The sequence below is a fragment of the Podarcis raffonei genome, chromosome 6, assembly GCF_027172205.1.
Source record: "Podarcis raffonei isolate rPodRaf1 chromosome 6, rPodRaf1.pri, whole genome shotgun sequence".
Lineage (NCBI taxonomy): Eukaryota > Metazoa > Chordata > Lepidosauria > Squamata > Lacertidae > Podarcis > Podarcis raffonei.
This window is the reverse complement of record NC_070607.1, coordinates 57904445-57920983: the sequence shown is the minus strand read 5'-3', so window position 1 is coordinate 57920983 and position 16539 is coordinate 57904445. Positions and strand designations below refer to the sequence as shown.

The following is a 16539-nucleotide window of genomic DNA, read 5'->3' as shown; positions in this document are numbered from 1 at the left end:
AATAATAATGCCACAACAGAAGTAGTTTCCAATGTGACCACTGTACTCAGCTCAGAATTCTCTGCTGTGGCTCCTTCGGATTTCAGACTAATGGTCTTTCCCAGCCCTACCTCAAGATGCCAGGGATTGAATTTGGGTCCATCTGAGTGCAAGGCAGATCCTGTACCACTTAGCTTGGGCCCTTTTTACTGGTACTGTGACCTCTGGGAAAGTGCCGCAAGAGGTTTATGGCAACCTGCCTTGCATTCTGTATGGTTGCAAATTAAACAAAAGTGTTAAACCACAAAGATATGGAAGTCTTTATGTTTCATGTTGAAGATGGTTTGGGTCCAAAGCGTTTCAAGCCAGAAACGGCCTTCTTCTGGAGATACATTAGAATGATAATTTGTCGGTCCCTACTAACAGATGCATAACCATGTCACACACAAGAGTTCATTAGCAAGAGCGGTGCTAGGAGGGGTTTGTACGGGACACATGCAATTCACCAGCTGCTTCCATTTGTGCTGGTAAAAAGGAAGTGGAGTCTGAAGGGAAAATATTTGTATACACTGCAACTAAAGAAAGTGCATCATAATTTCAATCTCTCTCTCAAAAACAATAAATGTAACAGCGATACGAGACTCCATAGATCTTGGCCAAGTTACTCTGCTTCCACAGATCACTTTTCCAACAGTGCCCTGCCTTGTAGGGGCGTGGTGAGAATAAATATTTAGCAGAGTGAGTGGGCAGATGCTTAAATGCTATGGTAATAGGGCCAAATAAATAATTTTATAGCTGACTTTCCTCTTCTCAATCACCAGGGAGGCCCATAAAATGTGTTTACTGACAAACTCTGAAGCTGTTTTTTTGTGAAAGGGCTTTGGTTTTACAATCCTGTTTCAGACACGATCGTTCTTGGTATCTGCAGTTTATCCAGCCCCTGTAGTTGTTGTTTTTGTCTGCTGTGGGTTCTAATTCAGGTGTACACAGTTTTCAGCTGACTCACCTGAGTAAAACTTAAGTGGATTCTGAAAACTTTTACAGTTTTTATTCTGGACAAGGAGGTAGGTCTTCTAAAATTGTTGCTATTGTTGTTGTTTTTGTCAGTTATGTAAACACTGACTAAATTTGGCAAAAGGCTTTCTTTATTTCTATATTTTGTTTGCTTTTTAAAAAAACACCATATTTTTTATTAAAGATGTCTTGGTTTACAAAAGTATGTGCAATGTCTATTTTTTCCAAGTTACATTTTCTACAGATCAGTTTGTTTGTGATTGACTGTGGTGAACTTTGTTTTCATGTCTGAGTGGGGTGGGTGGGTGTTTTTGAATCAGGTTAGGCAGATTGATTCGTATGCTGTTGGTGGATTTTTGTCATTGTCTTGTTGGGCTGTGTATGTGGTAAAGGGGGGCCATACTGGGGTGAAGGCGTCTTCTTCTATTTGTCCCCGTGTCGGTTTCAGTTTATTGGTTAGTTTTTCTAATAAGGCTGTTTCCCATACTATTTAGTACCATTGGTCCATGCTGACTCCTGATAGGTCTCTCCAGTGTCTGGCTATGATGTTTCTGGCTGCTGAGAGTAGGTGGGTTATGAGCTCTTTATGATGTGAGTGGGCATTACTATCCTGGAAGATGTTTAGTAGGGCCAATTCTGGGGTGACTTCTAATACTTATTGTTTTTGTATTCCCAGTGTACAGATGGAGAACTGTCTTCTGAGATAAAGGTTAACAGGTGCATGCCCCAGGTTCAGTTCCTGAGTCCCCAGAAAAGGCTGAAAAAGAGTCCTTGTCTGAACCTTGCAGAGTTACTGCCACTTAGACAATGCTAAGGTAGATGAACCAACTTATATGGCAGCTTCATGTATACTTCCCTATGAGACTTGTTAAGAGGACAAAGCAGAGTAAGATGTGAGATCCATTATTGGGCTATCTCCCATTTTCTTTTTTTTTTGCTTTAGTTTGTAGTAGTTACAGGATCTTCCAAATGGGATCAGGGCCAGGGAGTGCCGGGGGACAGCAATTAATCCTTTCCTAATTATCTCTATTATAGCTTCACTAACCATGAACTCTGAAATTTGGGTTTTGCAGTCATTTTGCAGGGTTTGGAGTGAAAGCCCCAGGTTCTGCAGCACCCCCAAACACATCAAATTGGGGGTTCCAACATTGTTTGTCCAATTCACTCCAAACCACTGCCAAAGTTTTGCAATAGTTTTGCAATATTTTGCAGTGAAAACCTCACATTTAGCAAACTGAGAAATTGATACTCAAGGGGGTGGGGGTGGGCGGAGATAGCTATCACTCCAAAACTAGGATAACTCAAAGACTCACTATTTCCACCCGGTTCTGTAGACAAGTAACTGTGACTTTATGAGATTTGGCTCTGGAAGAGGTAGGAATTGAACTGAAAGGAACACTTTCCCCAGTCAATGGAAGTGCTGATTCCACTGGTACAGGCAGAATTTGAGGGAGTGTTGTTGACACAATTTGTGTAAGTGACAGACTGTCGCTTTGATGCCTGCCTCCCTTTCTTAGGTAATTGCTTGGCTTGATTGGTCTTTGACAGCTGATCTGCTGCAGCAATTTTACACTTTGGGTAATCAAGCGCTGGTTACCAGTCAATAGGCAGTGTTTTAGAAAGGCTTGCATTTGCATTAATCATGCAACCTGCAATTGAGCAACACTGGGGCTTGTTTGTTTTCCTTCCTCTCAGAGCGCTGTGACTGCAGTAATAAACACAGAATGTTACTCATTTAAATTTGACTACCACTGAAGCTGGACTAATAAGTTAAAACTGTTTGATTGGTTGATTTACGAGTTATGTCTTGCCAATTTCCGCCCTCCCTTCCCTACAGTTGGGTGGGGTTTGCGGCACCAAGCGGGGGGGGGGGGGCGCTCACCTGGATGGGTGCCTCCCACCTGCTTGGGTTGGCCTTTGACCCGCCCTCGGCCAGGGAGGACAATGGACGGCCGGCCGGGGGTGGGGCTAAGGCCAAAGAAAAGAGGCTGACCCCTTTGACCAAGCCTCACTTGGTTTTCTTCCTTCCAGGATGTGACTCTGTAGAGACCTCAGGCTGGCTAACAGCATAGTAAAAAAAATTGATACAAAGCAGCAATATCAGTGTTCAATGATAGGTGAATCAGCAGCATCAGCATTGAGAACCTGCTCATCAGAACTGCAAATATACTGTACAACACAAACCAGTTCATTGAGTCAACAAATCTTCACATTCCCTGACCTCCCTCCCATCTTTCTTTTCTCTTCTGCACCTTTGCTATTTCAACTGTTACTTGCTATAAAATAATACCCAGGTTACCTGAAAAATCAGCCTTAAGGAAGGGCTTATTTCTTGGCCACTTGTAAACCCATCCTCTTGCTAAGTTGTTTTAGAGTGGCAAATTTTGCTAATAATTGGGGTCATTGTCAAATTGTATTCACTTAAATTGTGTGTGGATAATCAGCAACTCTGAAATGCTATTTATATTCTCTTGTCAGACTGAAAGTCCTGTTGGGGTGGGTCTTATTTATTTGCTTTGTAGCCGTCTTTCTGAGGAGTGTCTGTTCTTTACCTGTTCTTTGCACTGTATTCCTAAGGTTTGCAGGATCTACTTTGTTTCTTATTGGAACTCCGAGAATCACCCACCAGAGAGCCCTGTACAAAAGACATACATAGAATTAAAGAATTCATTAAATTTGTGATCCCCTCCAAACCTGCGCCAAAGCCCAGGTTTTGTTTTGAGTACCAGAAAATCCCACCCCTTCCCCAGGCTTTCTTCATTTCAGCATTGTGTATCTGTATTGCAGGGAGGGTGTTTGGCAGTTTGCTGCTGCTATTGTTAAACAATCAGAAGTTAGAAATTCTTGTTCATCTACTTCAAACCACACAGCATTTACCAGATCTGAATCTACCTTCTGCCCATCCCTAAAATACGCTAATTGGTGAAGTGGGCAGGTGCATGGATGGAAGAATGGTCTTATCTGCCTGAAGTCAACTAAATTCCTCCCTCCAAATCTCCTCACAAGATCTACTTTTTTGTGAGGCCTTTGGCTCAGCCCCCAGTTTCGATGCCCTACTGCTGCAACAAAGCCTCTAACCATCCTAACCCCATATAACTGGGGTGAGGACACACGTATTACTCCTTCCATCTCTACCTTGTTGTTTCCCTTGGGTTGAGTTTTAGACTGTAACCTCCTTAGGGCAAGGCTTGATAGTTGGGGAAGTGATCTCTTCCCCAAATAGAAGGGACACTTGGTGGAAAGTTGCTGTCTGGATCTGCCTCTCATAATGAAGAGCTCACATTGATGATGCGCATTTAAAAAGGTACACTTGTTCTCACAATTTCATTGTCACGCGCAAGCCTAATGAAGATTGTGGGCTATTCCAGGCCACCTCTGCTAGATGCCATATTCCAGTTTGAAGCTTTTCTAAGGCCGTATTTATCACGCAACCTTTTCCGACGAGTCCGTCTAAACTTCCATATAAGGTTTGTTAAATGAAATGGATTATATAAAAATCTGAACATTATGTGATGTGCCAGTGATGCTTGCTGTTGTGCCTCCCCTCATCTATATATGTTTAGGTTATAGCAACCTTGTGGTCAACCGCCTTCTTGTTTTGGGAATAAATTTCTGAGCATTTGGGGAGGGAGGGGGAATGGACATGCCTTTCCCATATAGATTAAAAAACAGCAACAACCCAAGGTCCTCGCTGACAGTAGAAAGCTGCAGTTTGTGGGAATTAATCTGCAGCTGTAGTTTTGGTTGTTGAAAACTCAGGGAAATAGATTTATGGCTCAATGCAACTAATGGAAGACAGCATTCATATAGCTAACACACTGGAAGTTTTTGCTTTAAAAGGCATCAGATTTAGCTGTATGAAGTAGAAATCTGTCAATATGGATGATAAAAATTCATGCATCTGATGAAGTGGATTCCTGTCCATAAAAGTTTATTCAGTAATAAATGTGTTATTCTTTATGGTGCTTTTAGAAGATGATTTTTCCAGGGTAGGAGATGGGCCAATGTTCCCCGTGAGAGTTAGGCAAAGGCATCTTCCTATCTTGAGAGCAAAGAGGAGATATGTCAGCCTGTTAGCCCAAGGCATTCCCAGATGTGGCCTTGAGGCTAGATTATCTCTAGCTGTTGCTAAGTGTGTTGTTGTTTTTGACTCCTGCCCAGATTGCGCAATGCACATGACAAATGCGTAAACTGAGCCATTTGCCAAGAGCACAAGCCATAGATTTTGCACACCAGCTGAAACCTTCACGCCGATTGAAACCTTCTCAGGGGGCGAGGATGTGTGGCATGACAAACTGCACTTGGTGAATGTGACAAATTCCAGAGCCAGTGGAGTGCTGTGGTTGAAGGGCTGGGCTTGCATGGGGGACAGCAATTCTAAAATCCCTGCTCAGCTATGCAGCTGGGTGGCTTTGGGGGAAAAAACCCTGTCTGTCTACAAAGTTATTGTGGGATTGAAAGGCTTTTTTGAAGGAAGAGTGGGTTCTAAGTGGAGTTGGGTCCACTGTGTGTGTGATCTGGAGAACAGCTTTCTCAACGGGGGTTACATAGCTGGTTTGCACCAGCTCATAGTTGCCTTGCTGTTGTGATGCCTTAACTTGAAACGAAGAGAGGAGGGCTTGTATGCATCACCTTTGTTCTAAAGAATTGCAAGGGTCTGGATTTCTTTTAAAGGTGAAGTAGGCATGGCTAAAATCATGCCTGTCTGCTTTGCCTTTCAGGGCAACCCTGCAGTCAAGAGGTTAAAGCTTTCTGGCAGCATAGGTGGCTGTTAATGATTGATAACAATGATGCTTTCAGTGGGTTTTGAAGGAAAATATATTCCACCAGCAGCTGCCCCATGAGAAGCAGCAATGCTTGACTAGCAGATTTTGGACCGGAATCCAGAGAGGGAGGGAGGTAAGCAGCCATGTGACAACTGTACATGAACCTATTATGGTTCACAAAATAACCTACACAAGCATTGATGTACAATCCTGCTGGTTGTGGATGTGGCTAGCAGCAATGTTTGTTATTGAGGCAGGTGGGAAAACCCATTGCCTGCCAGTCATATTCACGACACCCCCCCACGCCCCCATCACACTTTATGTTCATTCACTAAAGTCAGGACTGCTCATGTGAGCAAGAAATCTGTTTGGAGAATCAGGTCTTAGTGTGAGCACTTGTTCAAACACACAGGCAAGCCTCTGTGGGATCCCTTCTTGACCTTTGATCAATTGCATAACGGGGCCAGTGCCCACATACTTAACAGCTGTGCCTCATTTTCTCTCTGGCATACTAGTATGAGAAAAGAAATCCAGATGTTTCAAAAACCATCCAAAAGGCATTGGGCTGAACTAGAAATCCAGAGAGAAGCAGAGTGGTGCTTGTGAGCTGCCATGCCTGGATTCCCCAATGTTTAGGTGATACCACAAAACATGCTCCCTTCTTTGATGGGAGGATCTCTGCCTGATTCTCTGCAAACTGCTGAGACAGTAGTTGACAAAGTCCTAATCACTGGCTTCTCCAGTGCTCATTTAACAGAGGTAACATGCAGAGAGGGCCACACTTCAGCTTAGGGATCGAGGAGGGTTCAAATATACAATACTGCAAGATTTCATAGAGTCGTGCATCCTGGGTGCACTGGTTTTCAGAGAGGGACCACTGAAAAACCCTTTAAACAGCAATCAGATTAGATGAGTGATTCCTTTGGCCCGTTCTTTCACTGAGCCAGAGTTATTAAAGATATGCATAAACAGGCAGAGATGTTTATAGATGTTTGTGTATGATAAAATTAACATGCACATGGTGGGGGCTGGAGGAAGAAGTTGCCTTTTTGGCAGCAGACTGTGCCCCCAATTTACATACATTTGTAGGGTCAGCTCTAGGTGAGAGTTCTGGTGACCCCAATCCTGGCAGTGGACCCTGGTGGATTTATCTGGCGGTGGTGGGCAGAAGTGCTCTCTGAGCAGTAGCAGGTAGCTTTAGTGTATCCATCATTCAATTTCCATGCAGGAACTCCCTCTTCCCTTGTCCTGCTAATCCTTCTCTCCTCTGTCCTCTTGGCAAGCAAAGTTTGACAGCCCATTGTCAGCCCTTCAAAACCCTTTCAGGCCCAAGGTCTGGAGGTTCCCCACCATGCTAATCCCTCCTGGTATTTTACATGCCTCCAAACAGAAGGAGAGCAGGGGGGAAAAAGAAGATACAGAAGGCAAAACCCTCTGGGTGCCAGAATACTGAATGCCAAATGAATTCCCAAAAAGTGTTGAACATGCCAGTTCTTGCACAGGGGAAATTAACAATTATGATATGAAACCAACACTACAGTCTGATCTGTTCTCCTGTGTGGCTTGGAGTAACTGGGAGGGTTAGTTCAATAACTAAATGGATATGACAATAGCCCTTTGCCCACCCTCGCAGCATAGAGGAGCTGCTGTTGTTATGAACAGAGAAGGGCCCATTAAAAATGCTGATAAGATTTTTTAAAAAATTAAATTATTATTTTTGGTGGGGAGAAGAGTGCATGACAGAAACCATGATGGGTTTCCTGCTAATGGGTGTGTTTTGTGCCCTCTCCTGGGAAATGCAAAGCCCACAGGACTGTCAAAACCCCCTAACCCCACTTTTCATTTTAATAGAGAAAAGGGCCCCTCCAGATCCAATATCCTCTTTATTGTGCATTCATGATGATATCGGGACAGCCACCTGTGGTCCCACTTTCAATTTAGTTTGCAACTGGAGGGCAACTGTAAGGGCAAAATTTTGCAGATGGTTTGAAAAAGAGGAATGGAATGGGGAAAGTGAGTGGAGCAATGAATGTAAACCTTAGCTTTGTGTAGCAGACCAGTGCCTGCACACACTCACCCACCCACCTGTCTTTATCCTCTATCCAGACAAGCAAGAGTCACTATCAGAGTTCAAGGACACATTCCAGCCAGGCAAAAACACTCCAGGAGGGTGTGAAACAAGCCTGGGGAAGGGTTTGGGGAAACAGCATGCGGCTGGGGAGAATTCAAAGAGCCAGATAGAGAGGCCTGCATGGCCACATTTGACCCCGGCGCCTGAGATTCCCCACTCTTGCTGTCTTGGATGGGATGGAACAATCTCTGCTTCAGAAATACAGCACTATTGCCCACACTCAAAGGAGGCTCCCTAATAAACTTCTTTAGAATTGCTGCTCTATGCAGGCCTCCTCGGTAGGTATCCTAGAAGGCAGCTTCTGGGGTTGAAACGAGCCCAGTGACTTCCTCTGCAGCCATCGGGTCAGGTCAGTTCTACTCTGCCTTCCCTCCTCCTCCTCCATTGCTCCATCTGTCTGCCTGCTTTCCTGCCTCTCTCCCTCTGCTCGCAGTCTTCCTTTCTGCCTCCTTCCTCCCCTCCTGCCTTTTTCCACCCCCTGAAACTCTCACTGGCTCTCTCTGTCTTTCCCCCCCTCTGAGCCCCAATTTGCTCACGCTTCTAACAGTGCCACCTGCTGAGTGGGGAGCCCCCTCCCCACCACACATGCTAGTGTCTGGATTTCCCCACTGAGGCACCGAGAATAGCCTGCACGCCTTGCCTGACTGCACAGAGCAGTGGATTCTGTGGATGGGTGGGCAGGTTTCTGGCCACCCTGAGCCAGAGTGGAGAAATGCAATCTCTGTGCCCCACTGGGCCTGTGCTGTTGGTGGGGGCCAACTTAACCAATCCCCTTCCTTCGAGCTGCCTCTGTTGCAGACATACCCATGCTAACCTAAGGGAGAGGAGGCAGACTCTTTGGAGAGTGGCTCATTCTCACATGCTCTAATAGCAGGCTCTTTAAGAGCGAAGTGTCCCTCCTATTTTAATTCGGGGGGGGGGTGCTTTGGGTCTTGGAAGTTTGTGAAATGCAATCTGTCAAGTGATGCCCACTCATCCCTATATCCTCCTCCTACCCACACTATTGCCCATGGTGCAGGAATGGGAAACTGCATTAAGGAATGCACCCAGCCATTGAGTCCAGGAAAAGACCACCCTAGTGTGTGAGTAAACCATGCAAAGAGTGCGTGAGTGCAGCTGTGAATGATTTAGCCAGAATCTGGCTAGCTCGTGGCTCACATCAAAATTCTGGGTTTTGACTAGACTTTGGTTTTGATGGCACCGAAGGCCAGGGTGGCGTAAGATTCCTGCTTTTACCTCTGTTCCACAACCCCTCTATGATCTATAAGTGATGCAAGAATTCAGCTGCCCTTTTGGAAGTTGTCTTGGCTCACTTAGATGTTTAACTTTCTTGGTGATGTTTTTACAGTCTCGCTGCCTTAAACGTAGTTAGTGGCCCCAGGAATGCATGAACTGAAATCCAGGAAGGCTGAACCACCCCTTGCCTCCCATGAGGGGAAGGACAAAGGCCAGCTTCTCTGCCTCACTCACGTCTCCTTCTCTGTGTGGCTGCACTGTGGTGTGAGTTTCCATAGCTGCCCCAGGGCCTGGGGTTTGCAGTTTGTTTGCGTTGGACAATTGGAAACAGAGAGGAGGGATTTTCTGTACTTATGCGGTTTGCATTCTGCCCGTGAAAAGAAAAATGACCTGCCTAAATGGGGAACCTTGGAGACCACCTGGAAGGCTGGAGCCTTCCAGAGGAGCCTGGCTGGGTGGCCAACCACCTCCAATCTTCTGAGGCCGTCCCTCAGAGACCCCCAGTTGATTTCAGCTATGGCACTTTGAAGTTATGGCACAATAACCTGGTGTAGTGATAGTGAAAGGCAACATGTCTTCTGCAACATGACATTAATGGAATAATAGTCCATTTGTGGTGCATTCATACTGGACCTTCCATGCATCATTTCACTTTATTAGCTGACCTGCAAAGCCTCCCCAGTATTACCACATTATTGCCACCTGTAGAGGCACTCTTGTACAACAAAAGCAGAACCAAAACACACACAAACATTTGTGGTCAGAAAAGTTGCAGGAATGCAGCAGGAAGCAACAAGACATACACTGACTGGAAATGAAGCAGTGTGTCTGCCTCGAAACATTTGCAGGTGCAAGCAGTATGGAAAGCGAGATCACATATAAGTGCTCTGATACCATCATAAGAACAAATCATCATGAATGCACAATAAAAAGGATGACTGGAGGCACCCTACTAATTCACTACAACAGATGAGCAACAAGTTTGCAAGCTCTGTGTAGTGAACAATTGTTTGGACGCAGATCTATAGTGGCAGCAAAATATGAATACAGGTTTGTGGTTAAGATTTCTCACTAAATCTAAGTCATAACCAAGGTTTGTTCTTGGCTGCAGCTCCTGATTAGCGAGGAGTGAGATTAACCATGAACCTGGGCTTGGAAAACTTGCTAAGGCTGCATTCAGATGTGGGGTTTCTTGTGTGAGTCTTTCTGGTTATCATGCTGGTGCTTCAGTCACAATATTCCTTTTGCACTGCAGTACCAGTTGCGTTATGGAACTGTGGCTTTTGATGGATAAACTGCCACATCACACTACATTTTAAATGGCAGGAAAGAATATGTAGGCTGCAATACCACCCCCATTGTCCACACAAAACTCTCATGATTTTCTGAGCTAACAGGGTTGCAATTTGAACCCCCCCCAAAAAAAAATTAACACAGAAAGAAGCCCTAAGCTTCTGCTAGATTCTTCTAGATTTCCACAAGTGGCTTATAAATGGTGTGAAGGCTCACATAAAACACAAAATTCAACAGGTAAGGAAACAATGGGAAGACAGAATAAAGTGCGGCTGGAATGCAACCTAAGCCAAACCTAGACTTAGTTCAGTAAAACATGCTGGAGTAAAAAATGACTGGGAAGGAACAAACTGGCTGCGAGCTCCTCTCCAGGAACCTGCATATTTGTGCATTCCTGGTAAGCCACAGTTCAGCTCACTGTGTTGTGCAAAGCTGGCTGTTTTGTGAAGCCAATGCTGCCAACATGATAAAAACCAAAAGTGCACTGGGTTGCTTCCCTGTACCTTGGAAACTTGTATGAAGACATTTGCTTTGTTTAATGATGTTTGTTTTTCAGGAATGTGTTGTTTACTAAACCTCCTGGTAGAAGGGGAATGCCCTAGTGCATGCAGAAGGTCCCAAATTCAATTCCCAGCATCTCCTGGTAAGGCTAGAAGCATCTCCTGCCTGAAATTCTGGAATGCTGCTGCCATTCAACACAGATAGTGCTGAACTAAATGGATCCATTGGCTGGACCCAGTGGCCTGACCCCAGTATAAGGCAGCCACAACATGTGGTGGGGGGGGTCATCTTCTCCCCACCTCATTCCTGTCCTTAGATTCATAGAATCATATTGTAGAGTTGGAAGTCCAAGCCCTACAGTGCAGGAATATTTTGCCCAGCATGGGGCTTGAAACCATGACCCTGAGTTTCAGAGTCTCATACCCTACCAACTGAGCTAACTCTTGGTCCTGTCAAGCACAGCTGACAGGCAGGAGAGTGCTGCTACTGCTTCAACCACCACCTCATGCATTGCTGCTGTTGGGCATCTTCTTGTGTTCCTATGTTTCACAAGTGGGCATGCTCTTCCTAATATCAAAAGAAGATGATGGGGGACATTATGGATGGTGGCTGTTGTTGTTGTTTTATTAGTAGCCTTAGCCTACCTGATCCTAAAAAGTTCCAGGGAGGTATCAATTCATAAAACATCACCACCACACAAACCAGTCAGTTTAAGCAACAGAAACGACTGAAACAATTAATATTACACATACACCAAAGTGAAGAAGCGGAAAGACTGGGATGGGGTATTTTTTTAAAAAAGGCAGAGGGTAGATGGGAATTAGTTTTCCATAGACCATAGTGTTGTAAGGGACCTTGAGGATCATATAGTCCAACCCCCTGCCATTCAGGAATACTGCCCACAGCCATCCCTGGGTGGACCTGAACCACCAACTTTCTGGTTTATAGCTAGACACACTGACACATTTCACCACCTGAAAGCAGGACAAAGGTCTCTTGGAAGATGATATCAGCCTAGGTGTCCTTTTAGGGTAGGGTAGGGTGGGCAAATCTATTCTGGCCAAAGGCTGTTTTACACCAATGGAGAACTGTTGGGGGCCACATCCTGTAGTGGGTGAGGGAGGGGGTACACACAGTCATACACCCTTTAGACATACACAAAAGCACACACACAGTAGTATATATTTAATTTTTACCTTCCATTTCCCCCATAGACTCTTTTTTCATCCCACTTTTTTAAAAGGTTCTCTCCAGCACCCTTTATCCGTACTGAAGGTTCAAAAGGCAAAAAGGTACTTCATAATGTTAGCAGTTTAGGGAGATGACTTGGAAGAGGTTGGGCCCCTCCGAAATTGCACTGGGCTTGGCACAGGATGCTGATTCCACCTTGTGGGGTAGAAGCAACTGAGCTGGTAATTTAACTGTGAGTCATGAGAAATTGATGGCTTATTAACTAGTGCTGCTTGCCTGCAGCTCTTTCAGTTGCAGTGAAAGAAACTGTGGGCGATTTTTATGTGTCCCAAGTTTGTAAAAAATAAAAAGTTTCTCTGTACTTCTAAGTCTTAAGGAGAAACAAAGGGAAGCCACAGAGAGTCATGTTGTTGTAGATACTCCCAAATAAGACCAACCTTTAAAATACCAGGCTGTTATAGTCCTATTCAATCTCTCATATCTCGGGAAACAAAAAGAGACAGAGACTGGCGAACCTGAGCATTCCCTGCTGATTTAATGCATGGAGAAATTGGGCCACTGTTCAGATGTAGCATTAAAGAAGGGATGGAAAACCTGTGTCCCACCAGATGTTGTTGGACTCCAACTCCCATCAGTCCTATCCAACATGGCCGACAGTCAGGAATGATCAGAGCTGTAGTTCAACAACATCAGCAGGGCTGCAGATTCCCCATCCCTGCATCATAGTTTGGCACCATCTAAATTAGCCTAGCCCAGGAAGCCACAGTTAGGGCAAAAGCAGTTCTAAAGCACACCAGTGCAAGTAGATATATAGGTACCGCTCCAGCAGGAAGGTAAACGGCATTTCCATGCGCTGCTCTGGTTCGCCAGAAGCGGCTTAGTCATGCTGGCCATGTGACTCGGAAGCTGTATGCTGGCTCCCTTGGCCAATAAAGCGAGATGAGCGCTGCAACCCCAGAGTCGGCCATGACTGGACCTAATGGTCAGGGATTCCTTTACCTTTTTAAAGTGTGATATGCAGAAAGAAGAAGCCCAGATTCCTGGCAGGAAGCTAGGCTTGTTTGCATAGCGCTGAAACATGGTTTAGCATTACATCAGAATGTCACCACTCAGTAGTCCCCGAGGTTCAGTTCTTCACTTGTAATTACAACATCCCTTAGGATGTTGCCTTATACCAAATCAGACAGTTGGTCCAGCTAGCTGAGTATCATCTACAAAGACGGGCTGCAGTTCTCAGGGTTTCAGATGGGAGTCTTTTCTAGCCCCCCAGCCAAAGATACTGGGAGATTAAACCTGGGACTTTCTGCATACAGAGCAGTTGCTCTGCCACTGCAGTTGCTCTACAGCCCTTAAGAACCCCAGAAGAGCCTTGATGGATCGGACCAATGGCCCATCTAGTCCAGCATCTTGTTCTCACAGTGGCCAACCAGATGCCTGTGGGAAGCCCACAAGCAGGACATGAGCACAGGAGCATTCTTCCCTTCTGCAGTTCCAGCAACCATTATTCAGAAGCATACTGCATCCTGCCTACTGTGGATGCAAAGCATAGCCCTTGCAGCTAGCAGCTGTTGATAGTCTTCATCCTCCATCCTTCCGCCTATTCTGCCTGGCCCTATCTAACAGGCTGGTGCGGAACAGAAAGTAAGACTGCATAGCAATAATATTGTGCAGGAACAAACCCAAGACCGCACTTTGGCGGATGCAGGATGCTTTATTGTTGTAGGTCTGTTTTTTCTGTGCTCCCCCAAAAATTCTCCATCCTGTGGTTTCTTCTTACAGTGTTCAGCTTGACTTTAATGAACATGGAATTTAGCTGTTGTTTTCTCTTCTAATGTTTTAAGTCCAGCAGATGGTGATGTTTAAAATTCCCCCAAAATCTGCCAATACCTGGGCCAGGCTTTTAAGGCCTGTGAGCCATATGATGTTTGCACAGAGCCAGAACACGAGCAGGCGCTTGAGCTAATTTTTGGCAAGCCACATCTTCTTGGCTGCCTGGTATCCCGATTCTCAGAAAGGTGCAGCACCACCTACATACGCTTTGAGCAACATCAACAAGGCAGTCCTGCTATTCTCGGACAGCTTCTTTCCCACCCCCCACCCCCAGTGACATAATGGTCATAGCAGGAAACTAGCCGTTGTCTTAGGAATCCTGTATGTGGTGGTTCAGTGTATCAGACTCTCTTCCTTTTGATGATATAGGTGGGAGCTCCTTTGGGGCCAAGGGCCATGTTCTTCCATAGACAGCCTTCTGGGGGTCACATGCTTATAACAGGCAGATCTAGATGCAAACATGGCAGAGCAACAGATGTGACTCTCACTTTTGCAAAACAGACTGCATTCTGGCCCAAAATTGCAGGCTTCTATACACACACTTTGGAACGGCTTCAGCTACAGAAAACAAAATAACATAGAAAGGTGCCTTAGTATGGTATGGAGCAGGTCCTCGGGTATGTGTGACTAGGGTAGAGGGACAGGGTACAGATAGAAAGGCTTGGAGGGCCACGTTCTCCCTGCCAAGCCTGAAGTTTTCCACCCTGATATAGTTGAATTCAGATGTCCTGATAAGCCAATGTCCTTTTATCACTCCTCCATTCCCCTGGATTTCTAAACACCCATTAATAAACCATTATTCCCAGCTTTCAAATATGGTCACATCCATGCCGTACATTTATAGCGCATTGCTTCCTCCATATAATTTTGGGACCTGTAGTTTGTTAAAGGTGCTGTGAATTGCAGCTGTATGGACTCGCATTCCTAGGATTCTTTGGGGGAAGCCATTAGAGTTGCATACCTGCCAACATTTCTCCGATGAAAATAGGGATGTCCCATTCCATAATGCTAATTTTACTATTTATACCCCACACATCTTACTGGGTTGCCCCAGCACTCCAGGCAGCTTCCAACATACATAAAAATGCAATAAAACATTATGCATGTGTACTGATTGCAACTTATAGCATATTGGATGCTATGTTTTGTACAGTTTTAACTGCATGTCACCTTGAAGCTTCAGTGTAAGGTGATGAGTAAATTGAATAATAGCGGTGATGATGAAATGAATGCACAGCTGGATGGCATCTCCTATATCCTTGTGTGCACAAACAAAGCTCCCACAACAAGCTTTTCTTAGTAGGGCAGGCGTCTCAGCACACACCTTCCTAGGCATTTGCAGAACTCCTTCCTCCACCAAACCTCTGTGGAGTAGGCTAAGGCCTGCCCAGCAGAGAGGCAGCTGACACTGCCTTTGCTATCTTTCAGCTGTCAGGCTAAGTTCATCCTGTTCAGCAGGCTCTTAGTGTTTAATCTGTTTTGTTTGGTTTTTCCTAACCTGGCTGGTTTTGTACATCAGCTACTAGAATTGCTAAACGGCTATATTTTATCAGAATTTGCAATGCAATTGCATCAGCTGTTTATTTTATTAGTTTTCACCTTTTTGGTAAATTGCTTTAAAGAAATAAGATGAATTGACATGTGGGGAGGGGGGGAGTCCCTGCAGTCTGGGGAGCTTCATATATGTTTCCAGATTGCTGGATCAGGTGTTAGAAAAAAAAGAGAGAGTAAGATATCATAGGCGAACATGCTTTAATGCCAAGTGTAAATGTTTCAATTTAGTTGTTAATACTTTGGGATGAGTTAATGATGTATATATCCTGCTGTTGAGCAAGGTTGCCAGATTGAATGAACATTTTATAAAACTCAGGGTTTGCTAAATCAGGTCATCCCTCTAGCTGGTAAAGATGAAAATAAGACAGAATAAATGAGAAACAGAGTAGCATGACTCAGACGTTATGAATATGTTCCCCAAGGGCTAGTTATTTGTGGAAGCCATTTAGCCATTTGGGTTTAATTCACAAAGTTGAAGAATCCCTGCCCCCCCCCCCGCCACCATGCTAATCACATGTCTTCTGTTACTGACATTTTTGCTTTGACTCCTGCACTTGAAAATCTCAATTTTGGAATCAACATTCATAGTGTCTCTGCCTGGATCCATCAAAATGGACATGCATGGCTGGGATTTCAAATGAGCACAAACTTGGGGTGATATCGAGTGTACTTTGGCAGCAAGGAATGTTAGATTTCCAGGCTCCCCATAATAGAGATCCTGTTTTCAGACAGTTCAAATTCTGTGGCATCATCTGTCATGTTCTCCCTGACTACTGCTAGGCTAGATGGTCGCGAAACCCTGTAAATGGGAATGGAACACCTTTGAAAAGCCACTTCCTTAGGATTTATGGGACAATTTAGAAGTGCTCAGATCCTAAAGTGATGGGTGTTGCGGAGGGCCCTTTGACACAGCAGGCTGGCTCCACAGCTGCTATAAATCAGGCAGGGCTCTGTTGCGGGCAAACGGCCACGACAGCTTGCTCCTTGGCTATGAGGTTTGTGTTCTTTGCAAAGAGGATCCAGCTGTAAGTGCCTGGCCCTGCA

General features: G+C 45.0%; 1 protein-coding gene across 23 annotated transcripts in view; it reads left to right on the top strand.

Annotated features, from left to right (window-relative positions):
* PLEKHA6 (pleckstrin homology domain containing A6) overlaps positions 1-16539 on the top strand; it is a 198062-nt gene that overhangs the window by 93007 nt on the left and 88516 nt on the right. Inside the window, exon 1 of one of the 23 annotated variants that reach the window (XM_053393225.1) lies at positions 1680-1808. The exons of the other annotated variants lie outside the window; for them this stretch is intronic. Within the exon in view, the coding sequence (XP_053249200.1) occupies positions 1801-1808 (8 nt within the window). The 5' untranslated portion in view covers positions 1680-1800. Of the gene's footprint in view, positions 1-1679; positions 1809-16539 lie in introns of those variants that run through there. 23 annotated transcript variants of the gene reach the window in all.